At 39.5% G+C, this 13992-nt stretch overlaps 1 protein-coding gene across 16 annotated transcripts in view; it reads left to right on the top strand.

Annotated features, from left to right (window-relative positions):
- ATP2B2 (ATPase plasma membrane Ca2+ transporting 2) overlaps window positions 1-13992 on the top strand; it is a 396338-nt gene that overhangs the window by 335159 nt on the left and 47187 nt on the right. For all 16 annotated transcript variants that reach the window (XM_039701003.1, XM_039700998.1, XM_039700999.1 and 13 more), the window contains 2 exons: window positions 7359-7600; window positions 8555-8789. In XM_039701003.1, coding sequence (XP_039556937.1) covers window positions 7359-7600; window positions 8555-8789 — 477 coding nt within the window. The remainder of the gene's footprint in view (window positions 1-7358; window positions 7601-8554; window positions 8790-13992) is intronic.

The following is a 13992-nucleotide window of genomic DNA, read 5'->3' as shown; positions in this document are numbered from 1 at the left end:
ACCAGAACCAACCCATTTCCTGGTTACAATCCTTTATAAATGTTTTTCAGCCTATTAGCTTTTGCCACACATTGTTGTTTTTTTTTTCTAATACCAATCACCTATATTTTTTCCCCCCGTGGTCCTGCTACAATACATCTTTCACAGTTGATGCATGCCACTGTAGTTCCCATCAAAAACTCACTTCTGTTTTTATTCCCCACTAAAACAATATATCTCTCCCCCATACTATAAATCTTTACACCACAAAAAAACAAAACAATCACTATCTTCCCTTCATAAATATAACAGTAATCATAAATTCACTTTGCAAACACAATATAGCTCCTCCAATTCCTATTAAAACACCTATAAGTACTACTAAATTCCAATCACTCAACCAAACCACATAAAAATTATAACAACATCTACACCAATATCCAACATACCTGTAATACTAATATTATAATTATACCTATATATAATTATGCCTATATATATTAATACCTACAATATTAACTATTTTGCTACAATATATTTGACTACAAATCAATTATAACCATTCAGTACTAATACATTCTACCCAAAAAACATCAAATACTGAACCAAAACTCTGACACTAGTGCAACCTCTTAATGTAGAACTTTGTTATTATGAAATAATCTTGTTTACATTTTTGATTCTAGTCTTCAGATTTTAGGTCCCCTGTGGGTGTCTCATTGTGCTTTCATTTTTGGTTGTCTAGATGTGGGATGAGCTGGCAATTCCTTACCTGCCAGCCAGGGTTTGGAATAAATGGCCTTGGTTTTGAGAGGCCTTTGGTGGTGGCTGCTGGTGCCTAAAGGAAATAGTGAAAACTTGAGGTGATTTGTTTGTGCCATTTTCTCCAAGAGATGGAACTGCTGTGGATCTTGGGGTTTTGTGGGTGATGGAAAGCAGAAGGAATTAGCTTCTATATCCCACTTTATTGTGGTTTTGACTAGAAATATGGGGGACACATCAATAAAGGGCAGCCCTGGGGAAATTTTAGCTATTTATTTCTTTAGGTGATTATTTATGATTTACCTCTCTGCATTCTCCTTTGCTTCAGTCCTGCTTGATGCCTGGGAATGCTGCTGATGTGCTGGATTACTGATACCATCAGTAAAACCCAATTTTTTCTCTTGATCCTGTTCTTCCCTCCAATTTTTAGTTTAAACTTCCTCATGTTACAACAGCTCCATGTCCTCCTGTGTGCTCATGCAGGAGATACCTCAGGAAAAAAAGGAGAGAACTGGCAATAGAGTGGGAATTAGCAGAAACCACTTTTCCTTCTCCCATCACCTTCTGTTTATTCTTTCTCTCTGAAAATTTGTGGCACTGTTAGAGATGAAAGTTGTCTCTTTTTTTTGCCTCTTGGTCAGAAGCTCTTCACAATCAAAGTTGCTGGTTAAGCCTATAATGATTTTATTTTAGAGAAGCTGTATTATCACTTCTAAAAACATTTAATATTTTTCTCTCTTCTGTGCAAGCATTGTGTAACACCATTATGTACCACATGTAACAAATCCAATAATATTTGGAAAATATATCCAATCTCAGGTAGAAGGGCATGTAAAGCATCTGCTAAAGGGTTTCCAAGCATTTTTTGTTGTCTGGTTTCAAGTTAATTTCCAAATGTATCAGCCATAGGTCTTTGAATTCTGGATGTGCAATCATTGGACCCAAAAAATGGTGCAAACTTGTCAAAGTCAGGGATTCAGAAGCTCACTTTCCTTAAGGGTTGTTGACCTCTAGTTCTTGGGAATTGTGAAGGGAGAGATCTGTATCAGCTCAGTGTAAAAATATTTTTGATCTTTTGAAGGTTAAAAGGAGATCAATTTACTTTGTGACGAACAGGTGAATGTAAGTGAATATGAATATAAGTGAACATAAATATAAGTGAATGGGAACACTGATGTGAAGCTACTCAGCACTGAGCAAAAGAGTAGGAAAAAAACACCAAAGCTTCAAAGACTGAAGTGTTGGGCTTTAAATGCAGTGAGGGAGCTCAGGACAGTGTGGAAGTCCTGCAGTCTGGGTCTCCTGGTGCCAGGGAGGTTACACAACCAGCCCCAAGTTCCTAACTGCTCTTCTCCAATCCCTTCTGCTGACCCCAATTCAAGCTGACTTTTGACTTTATTTTAACTGAATTTCAGCAGCCCTGCACCTTGCAGTGCTGGTTCTGAGCTGGGAAGCAGCTGTGTGGTACCACAAATCATCCTGCTCTGTGTAAAACACAGGCAACTTGTTCACCATTACCACAGAAACCTCACAGAAACTTCCAAACTGTGCAAGGACAAATTGTCAATAAATGCTATTATTCCAGGTCTGCCCTCGAGGTTGCAAGGATCCCAGTATACACAGACAGAAAAGCTGATTTTATTCCTACATAGAGACCTTGTGGAAATAAATTCACAGGATTTTAAGGGTGCACAGCTGCTGCCAGGTGTTTGTAGGGAATCTGCTCTTATCTCAGTCCAGGGATTGATGTATTTCTGATTTTTCTCCCCATGCCATCTCAGGGGGAAGGGGTAGTGAGCAAAGAGGCTCCGTTTTTGGTTTCTAGCTGGGGTTAAACCATTGCTCTGGCTCCACAATCCCAGAGAAATTCTAAACACAGATTCTAAACCAGCTGAGGGCTGGTATTTCACTGCCATCCTCTTGCCAGCAGAGCTTCTGGAACCATTTCCCATTTTGTAATGGGAAACTTTATTTAGTCAAGCAAATCCTTGGCTAAAAAAGACTCACCCCTTTCATTTTGCAGCTTTTCTCTAAGATAAACAGGCAAAATCTCTGTTGTTTTAGCTTGAAGTCAGTTGAAGGAAGCTGTAACCGCAAAAAGCTGGAACATTTGGTTATAAATTGTGATGTTTTATTCTTGCTTTAGTTGTCTTACCTTAAAGTATTGATTAAAATTATGTAGCAAGGGATAGGACCACAGTTCTTTAGTACTACTTTTGGCAGTATCAGGAATTCAAAAATAAAAATATCACGTGGTTTGAACAGCATTCATCCTTGTTGGTTATTTTAAATTTTATATACAACATGTTTAATTATACTGAGAAAAATTCCTGTGCATCCTGATCCATTTTCTTTTGTTTGAGTAATTAGAGTATGAAATGGAAATCTTTTGCAATTTCATTTTAAAATGTTTTTGTTTTCCTCTGTTTTCCTGTTGAGATGCTGGGTTGAAGTAGAACACTCAATAGTGATATGGTATTCTAGCAAAGCTCATTTTTCATGTTAATAAATTAGAATATTTAATGTCATTGTTATTCTAAAGGAGTAGTTCAATCCGTAGAACACAGAAGAGTTACATACAACAAATTAGGACTTCAGATAATATGGAAAATCCTCACATTTTAATGTAGAAGGACTTCTTGGTCTTCCTGCAGAGAAGGGGCAGTGAGAAAAAGGAGGTTTAGTAAAGAGTTAGGACAAAAACGGAAATTATTTTCTAATCTAATTTTACAAGTTGGAGCACATCTTTAAATTATGCACAGAATGTTATCTTTCTTCTTAAAACCTTTTATTAGTCAATTATTTTCCAGTGCAACAATTCTGAAAATTCCCTTTGTAATCCAAACTCAGTATCAGGTCAATACTGGCTTTGCATTGGTATTTTTAAGCCCTGGTAATGCAGCTGTAGTTTGACCTAGAAACCTATTTTGATCTGCTGGGTGTAACCAGGGCTGTTTAAACATCTGTCTGGGGGTTCTTCTGCATGTGAGTAGCTGTTTGCAATTGAAATGTTGTGGGTAAATAATCCAAATGCTCGGGAGAGATGTTTGAAAAAATTTTGCAAGGGTCATGACTGGGGGAAGATCCTGGCTCAGTCCCTTCCAAGCAGGTGATGGAACAGATTGCAGGTGTCCTGTGGGGAGCAGAAGGTCTTTGCTGGAGCTCCCTGTGGTAAGTCTCAGCTCAAAGCCTTTCCCTCTGCCCTCTTCCAAGGGTTATGATGCCTTTTTGGGACTACCTAAAAACAGAAGCCAGACAAAACTAAGGGAAGAAAAAGCAGTTATATTTATTGAGGGGCCTTCAGGTACATTTCAGGCAGATGAAATCCCCCAGGGCCTACACCCAAAAATCAACCATGGATCAGGGGTTTTACGCAGGTGACCTGTGGGGAGCAGAAGGTCCTTGCTGGAGCTCCCTGTGGTAAATCTCAGCTCAAAGCCTTTCCCTCTGCCCTCTTCCAAGGGTTATGATGCCTTTTTGGGACTACCTAAAAACAGAGGCCAGACAAAACTAAGGGAAGAAAAAGCAGTTCTGTTTATTGAAGGGCCTTCAGGTACATTTCAGGCAGATGAAATCCCCCAGGGCCTACACCCAAAAATCAACCACGGATGAGGGGTTTTTACATTTTTATAAGTTTGGTCCGTTTGCACATTGGGGGTTCATCTGCCCATTCCAGCTCCAGGTAATGAAGTCATTGACCCCAGGTTTGCTCCCCCAAGTCCCTTTTGTTCCCATCGTGAGGTGTCCTTGATTGCCAGGCCTGGAGAGGAATTGTTGTGTCTGCCCAAACTGGGAAAGCTGCAGCTGCCCCTGTGTGTGGGGTTTGGAGTTCTACACTAAAGAACTGCAGGGGTACAAAGAGATGGAAAACACACAAGCTAAAATCCTAAGGCATGAGTTCCATCCTCTGAGGGGTCACTGAAGCTGCTCCCAACGAATCCTTCCAGAGTAACCCCATCGGGCTGTCCTTGTTTTCCAGGTGCCATGAACCGCAGAATTCAGTGAGAAATAAATTTAGCTCCAGCCCAGCAGGAAGTTTCAGAGGCAGCAGCTTCTCCAAGGGATTGTCAAGAACAATCTGCAAGGAGGCTGCTCCTGGCATATAGATTTTGAGCTGGAACAGTGCAGGGAAGGAAGTGCTCCGTGCCAGCTCTCAGCACCATATGCTTGCCCCTAATGTAATGCACAAAGAATATGGAGACAGCAGCTGCTCTGCAGGGAGGTGGCCACTTGTTAGATTCTGAAACCTTTCCGAAGTGTCTGTTCCTTTTCTTTTCATGAGGATTTTTTTCCCCCCCTTGCTTACGTATTTGCATTCAAAAGATGTTCCCTGAAAGAAATCTATTTTTAGGCTGCAGTAAGAACAGGGGAGTGTGATCTACTTTTTGTTGAAATAAAGGTGATTTTGGAAGGACTCTGATGGTTGGGTTTTTATGTTGAGAGTGTGGGCAGGTTTTTGTTTTCTTCATTTCCATTGGCATCACGGCATGATGAAATCATATCTATAAATTAATTATTTTCTAGAACTGGCTGACTTTGATGGAAAACTTTGGCTTTCTTTGGGGTCCAGGAGAGTTCCAGTGGCCTGGCCACATTCACATTTAATTCAATGACAATTTTCATTGCGTTCAGTGGCAAAGAGAAGAATAAATGAGGATTTAGATCTAAAATGAGAGGAGTTGGATTTAATATGCCCAGAGGAATGGATCTTCCCTGGCACCCATCACTACCCAGGCACTGAAGTTGGCTTTCCTCTGTTGCTTTGAGAAACCTGAAGTTTCTGGCGGATTTCAGGAACCCTGTGCCTGCAATGCCAGGAAAACAAAGCTTATTTAAGTAAACAAAACTGGATTTTAAAAGGTATTTTTTTACTCCACTGGATTCCAGATACACCTGACTATGAGCACTTCCATTTTGAATTAGGGATTCTTAAATGAATTTGAGAATCCAGAGGGAAGTTACATCACAGTGTAATGAGGTTACAGAAGGACAAGTTGTTATAACAGGTAATAAAATTAATGTATCTCACTGGCATTTTTGCTGAATGTCAGTGTTTTACAGTGACCCTGGAGTGATGTTAAAATGTCACAGCAACACCAGAGTGACCCATATTAGTCAGTAAAAATGATGGTTCACATAAAAGAAAGATGTTACTATCCTTTTTGGACAGATAAATCTCTTTCAGACAGAGATTTCTGGGTTATTCTGTGTTGTTTTTTGTAGCTGCTTCTCAAAAAAGACATTAATCTACCTGTCACCAGGTATCAGTCTTCCTGCTGGTAGGGAAATGATTCTTTTGGAAAAATTAATATTGTGTGCTTCAGTTCTAGACCAGTCTGTTATCTATCTGACCTTCATTTTTTAAACCAGCTGCAATTGGTTGTTTACTGGGATAATTAATTACTAATGCTCACTTAAAAGGCTCCCTTTCCCCTTTTTGTGGCCATACTTCTTGGAAGAATTCAAATGCAGTAGGATGGCTGATTTGCAGCTTTAAGCATTCTCTTTGTGTGCCCTCATCCCAGTGAGGGACAGTGTAGGAAATTCCGTCTATTAGGAATCCCATTGCTGAAGTAAACTGGATTTGAAAGTGGAATTAAACAAGGATTCTGAATACAGTCCTGCAGTCCTATTTCTGCAAAATGTGAGGTAAACATTTAACTCACATTGAAAATGGTGACTTACAGTCATGGCTTGAGCCAAAACAAAATCTGTTTTCAGTGCAAACTAAAGCTGTGAAATGATTTCCTGTTTTTATTCCCATAAGGGAAGTTTAGCCCTGGCTTAAGGAACACTTTTTAATTCTACTGAGCATAAAAAAAAATATAAGTTACCAATGGTTTATAGTTCACACATTGGCCACTTGAAGTCTGGGGTCTGGCACAGGAATATTTTGTTAGGGGTTTACAACACTCCCAAGAAAGTTTGTAAAAAAGTGTTTATTTCTGTTTTGAAAGGGAATTTAAAGTCTTCCTTGTCCTTCCTTCTCTCCTTCAGAAGGACTAAGAATTGGTAGAAGTTGCACAGTGTTCAGCCTACTCCATTTTCTCTAACATACATAGAATTTATTTGTCTGAAGTGGCAGACTAAAGTAATTCTAGAAACGGGTACATTTAGATACAGGACTATTATTTTATAGATTTTTTTTCACTGAGATTTGTTGTTATAGTTGGATAGAGATTTATTTTTATACTAAAAATGCCTCACAGGAAAAAAAAAAAAGATAGAGCTTTCTTTAACTCACTTTTTAAGCTGTGAAAACCAATGGAATGCTAAGCAAGAGATATCCTCTGTTTGTGACAAGTGAAAATTGCTTGGTTTTCAGCCTAAGGAAAGTTACTTCCTTTTTCATGGATTGCCCAACCACCACAAGCTGCCAATGGCTATATTAAGAAAAAAAGAAATGCAAGAGACCAAATGTGGCAAATATTGTCTAGAGAAATGTTTCTCCTTGTGAGGAGATACTTCAGGTCTGTTGGAGCTCCATGGAATTTTTACCTCACTTTTAAAAACTGAAAAACTCGTGGCTGCACAGCTCAGATATTAAATTAGGAATTGTGAAGTCAGAGAAATTAGAGAAATTAATCCCCAGTTTTTTTTTTCACTTCTGTCTCCAGCCACCAGAAAAAGAGGGCGGGCTGCCTCGCCAGGTGGGCAACAAGACGGAGTGTGGGCTCTTGGGGTTTGTCCTGGATCTGAAGCAGGATTACGAGCCCGTCCGCAGCCTCATCCCTGAGGAGAAGCTCTACAAGGTTTACACCTTCAACTCCGTGAGGAAGTCCATGAGCACGGTCATTAAAATGCCAGACGGCAGCTTCCGCATGTACAGCAAAGGAGCCTCCGAGATTGTTCTCAAGAAGTGAGTGCATTGCATCCCTGGCCTCATTTTTCCAAAATTCAAAGCATGCTGACACTAAAACATGGGAATTGTGGTGTTTGGACTTTGCTGCCTGCACTAGGAATGTGACATACCTTAGCAGCATGAGCTGCTATTATTTTATTTTAATTTTTTTAAGTGCTTCTGGGAAATTGGCTTGTTTCCCTTACCAAAGAATTGGGTCTGCTTTAGGTAATTTACAAATGGATTCTTTACGTTCAACCCATTTGGAAAATAAGCACTTTTCAGCTTCACTGTAAGCTGCCAGCTCATTGATTATTGAGAAAGTAATGCATGAAGGGCTCTTGGTGTCTGTGCAATAAGTTACAAATTCTCTCTGATATTTCAGTAGAGAATCTTCTAGAAATTTACATTAGAAACTTAAAACCTGACATCAGAAGAGGAAATAATTGACTGAAATGAGCTTATACAGGAAATACTTTGACAGACATGCAGATGCACACTTGATGCGTTTTTAGGGCTACCTAAAAACAGAAGCCAGTCAGAATTAAGGGAATGAAAAGCAGTTCTATTTATTGAAGGGTCTTCAGGTGCATTTTGGACAGATGAATCCCCCTAGGGCCTACACCCAAAATGAATGATGGGTCATGGGTTTTTATACTTTTATAAGTTTGGTCCATTTGCACATTGGGGATGAATCTGCCAATTCCAGCCCCAGGTAATGAAGTCATTTACCCCAAGTTTGCTCCCCCAAGTCCCTTTTGTTCCCATCTCTGGGGCCTGAGGCAGTGAGGTGTCCTTGACTGCCAGGCCTGGAGAGGAATTGTTGTGTCTGCCCAAAATGGGAAAGCTGCAAATGGGAGTTTGAAGTTCTACACTAAAGAACTGCAGGAGTACAAATACATGGAAAACACACAAGCTAAAATGCTAAGGCATTGCACTCAGTTTTTACTCTCTTTTCCCTGCCCAAACCAGGTGTTCCAGGATCCTCAACGCGGCTGGGGAACCGCGCATCTTCAGGCCCCGCGACAGGGACGAGATGGTGAAGAAAGTGATTGAGCCCATGGCCTGTGATGGGCTGAGAACCATCTGTGTGGCCTTCAGAGACTTCCCCAGCAGCCCCGAGCCTGACTGGGACAACGAGAACGACATCTTATCCGACCTGACTTGCATCTGTGTCGTTGGCATTGAAGACCCAGTAAGGCCAGAGGTACGTCCAATTTTTATCTTATGTAAAGCTGGACATGATCTGAATGGCAGGTTTCTTAAAGGTTTTATCCCTTTTTTTTTAATTAGCTCTTTAAAAGAAGCTGAAAATCAGCTTTAGAAATGGGTTTTATCAATAAAAAAGCCAAATAACATGATAAAATTCAACTATATTTAAATAAAGTAATATAGGGCTTTTTGCACTGCAGAACTGAGATGATCAGCAGAGGTTTTGTAATGCTCCCACACATTAAAGAATTTTCCTTTAAGCAATGCAGTGATGTACAACTCTGAAAGAAGGGAAGACAAGTGCAGTGATTAAAATTGCCATGATTATAATGACAGTTTCCAGAGAAACTGGAGGTTTTTTCCATTTATTGTAATAGTTGTCACTTTACTTAATATTGTACCTGGTGACTACTCAGGAAAACTTGTTTTTAATGTTGTATTTGAAGAAGGAAAGTCTGCAGTTGTCATGGATATCACATTCACTTGGCTTGTACAAATTTCAGATCAACTCACTCGAATAAATCAGTAGTAGGTGTGCACATGGGAAGCACACCCCTGCTTCTACACTTCTAAATTATATTCCTGCAGAAATACAATGGGTCGAGTTGGAGAATTCTGATCTCTCTCTTTGGTGCTTGATAATTAATGGAGAATTATTAATTCCATGTTAGGGTTTGAAAATGATGACAGTAACTTTGGAACTAGCACGACACAAACCCAGGTACCAACTGCACAACGGTGCCTTGCCTCAGAATGGATTTTACTGGGTTTTTCCCTCAATATGAAGGTTAAAATAAAAAGTAAATCTTGTGTAGGTGACAACTGGATGATAAACTCCTTATCTCCACAAAGAGCAGATAAACAGCATCCACTTTATCTGTCATCAGATGGTCTCCTGCTGCTAATCCATCTGTCCCCACGCCTGACATTGCAAGGCTTTCAAAATGTTGGAAAATGTCCTTTAGAAGTTCTGTCTGCAGTGCTCCTTTAATGCTCCATCTCAAATATACAGATATTTTGCAGAAAATATTTTGCAGAAAATATAGATATTTTCAGAAATATTTTGTCAGTGGCCACTGGAACTGTGAATCAATCCTCTCCCCTCCTAAATTAAATCATGATCCACATTAGAAAACAGCTTTAAGTCAGGTTCCGTGTGGTGTGACAGACTGAGGGATTGGGGAGCAGTGGGATTTGCAGTTATTATGGAAAATAGCTGCAAACTCTCCTTTCATGTGATTGTTAAGAGGGAGGAGGGTGTTTTGTAAGAGAGCTGCTCTTATCTTGCAGGGAATAATTTTTTGGAGCTTGAGGTAAAAGCGAATAATTCTGCTAAAAATAGAGGGCAGATCTGACTTCTATGTAAAGAATCAAAGAGATGAAGGCAGGAAAACATCTTATTTCTAAATAAACACTTGAATATTGTATTGAATTTCTCATAGGTTAACACCAGAATACACAGGCAGATTTCTACTTTAGTGCAAGACACATGATAAAATGTTTGTAATTTCAGAATTTTAGCAAATTTTGGACATTTGGGATTTGAGACTTGGGTTTTGTTTTTTTCTACCTTGTCCCTTTTGACTGTTTTGAAGTGGCAATAACATCATGAAAATATTTAAACCAATATTTAAATTATTACTACTTTGCACATTATAAGAAGCAATACCTTAGGGGAAATAAATGAACCAATAAACCCTGAGCCAGGAGACAAACATAAAGTTCAGAAAACTCTGTAAGTTTGGAATATCTGGCTTGGTTGGAATATCATAATGTGCATGTGTGAAATCCCCATTGCTGATGCAAATAGCAAGATATTGTGCAGTTATAGGGAATATTTTGCCAAAATGAAATCTGCTCATTAAGTTGACCCCCCACAGGAGCTTATGCATTTTCAAAGTGCTTTCTGTAGGGGGAAAAAAAAAAGAACACAAAAATTAGAATTCTTACTAAAAGTGCTATTTTATCAATATTCTCAATATTAGCGGGTGTCTGGATTTATTTGGATGGAAGTGATAAATCAGGGAATTCCAAAAGTAATATCCCAGCCCTGACAGCCTTTACCTTCCCTTCATTTACATTCCTGTGTTTTCTGGGGAAGAATCAGGATTCTCCTTTTCCCTGAGAGGGTGTCGGGCTGTGCCATGGATCCTGTGGGACACAGCTCCTGTGCACCCAGGAGTGATCCCACATGGGAACACCAGCTGTTTTGGAGGACTCCTTCCTCCCTCCTGCTTCCACGGATATTCTTGGAATACTGAGGGAGCTCTCTGGCACTCACACCTCCCCCACACACTAAAAAAAAACAATTTAAATTAGTTATTTAACACTGATGTCCAGCAACTATTGAGTTTTTCCCTGGAATGCCCACCATGGCCACCCATGGCTTTTCCATATTCCCAGGTTAATTCAGACACCAGCTTAATCAGCAGCTGCTGGATTTAGCAAGCACTGAAGTACTTGCTTGATATTTATATTTTGTGGGCGTGTTTTTTATTTTTCTTTGATAAATACACAGGAAGATAACAAACAGAGTGATGCCCTTCTCCTGCAGAGATTCTCTGTTGATCCTGACACTCTTTCTGGCTTGATTTTAATGAGCCTGAACTGGCTCACACTGATCTGCCAGAAAACGCCTCCAGTCTGTTATTTCTGGGAGATGAACGTAAATCCCTTCCAAATATCTCCTATTTATTTGTCACCTGATTGGGAAAGATATTCCTGTGTTGGATACTTGGTGCATGCGTGCTTGCATTGGAAATTTTGCTTTGCAGAGGGAAAATAAACCAAAAAAATTGTGAAATGTGTACTTAAGCTCTGCAAAACTGATGGAAAATATCTGCTTCCTCTGCCCACTCAGTCTGCCAACACTCTTTCTCCCTTGCAGCAATAAAAAAAATATGAACAATATTTTAACTGTAATTACTGTACACACTATTAAATCAGATACCACCCACCAGCTGTCCAGAAAATGACAGAAGAGGAAAACAGGATGATTTCTCCAGTTAGATGTGAGTTTGAGGCATGTTTGCAACTGGGGCTGTCCTCCCCTGACCTTGTTCAATGGGACTGACCCTTCATGGGAATAACCCTTTTTTGCTGCTTGCACTGTAATTTATTTTTCTCCTTCACGGTCCATCCATTGGGCTGGTTTTCCAGATTTCCATCTAAATCTGTCCTGTCCTGTGCATGAGGGTCACCACAGCTCCAAGTGGGTACCAAAAGCATTTCCAATTGACAAATGGGATTTAGGCAGGATTATGAATGGGGAAACTGGGGAGATCAGGGGTCATTTGCTTAAGGAACAGACTGGACCTGATCATATATTCCCCTGTAGAAACCTATTTCACATCACTAAAAGGCTTCAGGTGGAAATAATTTTTCCAGAGTTTACAATTTGTGGGGAAAATATTCCCAGTTAGTGGTGAGGAAATGGGAAGATAAAGCTCTGTCCCTGAATTCTGCCCTTGATTTTGTGATCTGTGTTGACAGATTCCTGCAAGCAGCACGTCCTGTGGACACACTCAGGGTGGAGGGGTTTTCCTGAAAATCCTGGGAAAAGTGCCGCTCTGGTCCTCACAAGGTGCTGGGTTAGGGAGGCATTTTGGAAAACAAGAACTCCACAAAATGCCTTTAATAAATATTCACAAACATGGTGTGAAATTATTTCCAGCTTGGGAGAACCATTATCTATGGTATGGTGGAGTGGTTTAGGGTTTTCAGTGCCTTCCTGGCCCCAGGAAATCCCTTATAGCCCAAGGTTTGCCACACAGGCTCAGGGCAAGGGTTGTCATAAAAACCCTCATCTGTGTCCCCCTACTTGTGGCTGCAGAGGAAATGAAAATATCTAGAAATGCATAAAATTATCAGTGTAATGTTTGAGGTGCTGTTTCCTTTTCTCAGCATTTTCTGCACTAATGGATGAGATGAATCCTCTCAAACTGGCATTGAGCTGCACAACACATTTATATCTGTGCTGGAGGGTGTGATCAGCAAGGTGCACTGAACACAGACAGTAACATCCATTTTGATACCCTTTCTTAAATAGTTGTGGGGTTCTAAAATGTTTTTTAATAATTGTACATTTCCATCTTCTGAGTAGGGCAGTTCACTTCCCTGTAGCTCTGTGAAGGGCTTCAGCCTTCATGATGAATCCTGGGGTGCTCTAGACTCTTGTAGGTAAAAATGAAATTTAGACAAGTGGTGCTGTGCTGAAGAATGACATCCAGGCTGTTCTGTATATGTTAAACACATTCCTTATTCTCTCACTTTAAATAATATTGCTGTTTTCTCTTGAAGAAATAATGCTTTCATAACAATAATGCAAAATAATGCAAAAATGTGATGAGACTGAATTAATTGGTTAGTGATATTTACTTAGAAATTATAATTAATTTCGATGTAGTTTAAGGGAACAGAATTTTTTTTCCCCATCTGAAACTGAGCTGTAGACATGGAACCTTTCTATAGCCTTAATTTACCAAAGTAACTGCATTAAACCAGCTTTATTTAATTATTAGGAATCAATCTTTTATTTTAATTCCTGATTTTTTTAAAATAATATGTATATGATGCCAAGTCAGAATGGAGCCCCTACATTAATCTCACAGTCCCTGTCATATCGTGAATATATCTCTCTCCCTGATACATTTCCTGTGCAGCAGAAGTTTAGCTCATGCAGGAAAAGGCATAAGTAAAATCAGGCTTCATTTTAATGATTTTGAAATGTGTAATATATTAATTTTAAACACCTGTATTTAGAAATTGATATATTTTAAACACCTGTATTTAGAAATATCAATACCTGTTGATAAGTAAGAATTAATCACAATAACTTTTCAAAACTTGTTGAAAGGAAGGCTTGGATCAGAAGTAAAGCCATTTTCTGTACAGAATGTTTGTATTGTCCATTCATCACCTGCTGAGTAGTTATGTTCAGTTTGCTAAAAGTCAAAAAAGCTGCAGAGCACTCATTTTTATTCAAGCCAGGAGAAAGTTGAAGGAACTGATCTAAAAGATTTTTTTTTTACTTCTTGTACAAGATTTGCCTTGCTGGTGGAGGGACCCCAACTCCACAACAGTCAAGCAACGATAAAACACTTCTGATTCCTCTTCCTGCTTCAGGCCTTTCTTAGCCTGAAATTTTTCTGGATGGGAACACCTGCCTTGTGTTTTACCTCTGATCCAGGAGTTTTCTT

Source organism: Passer montanus, unplaced genomic scaffold (genome assembly GCF_014805655.1).
Source record: "Passer montanus isolate IOZ18808 unplaced genomic scaffold, ASM1480565v1 scaffold147, whole genome shotgun sequence".
Taxonomy (NCBI): Eukaryota; Metazoa; Chordata; class Aves; order Passeriformes; family Passeridae; genus Passer; species Passer montanus.
This window is presented reverse-complemented; position numbering and strand designations above follow the sequence as displayed.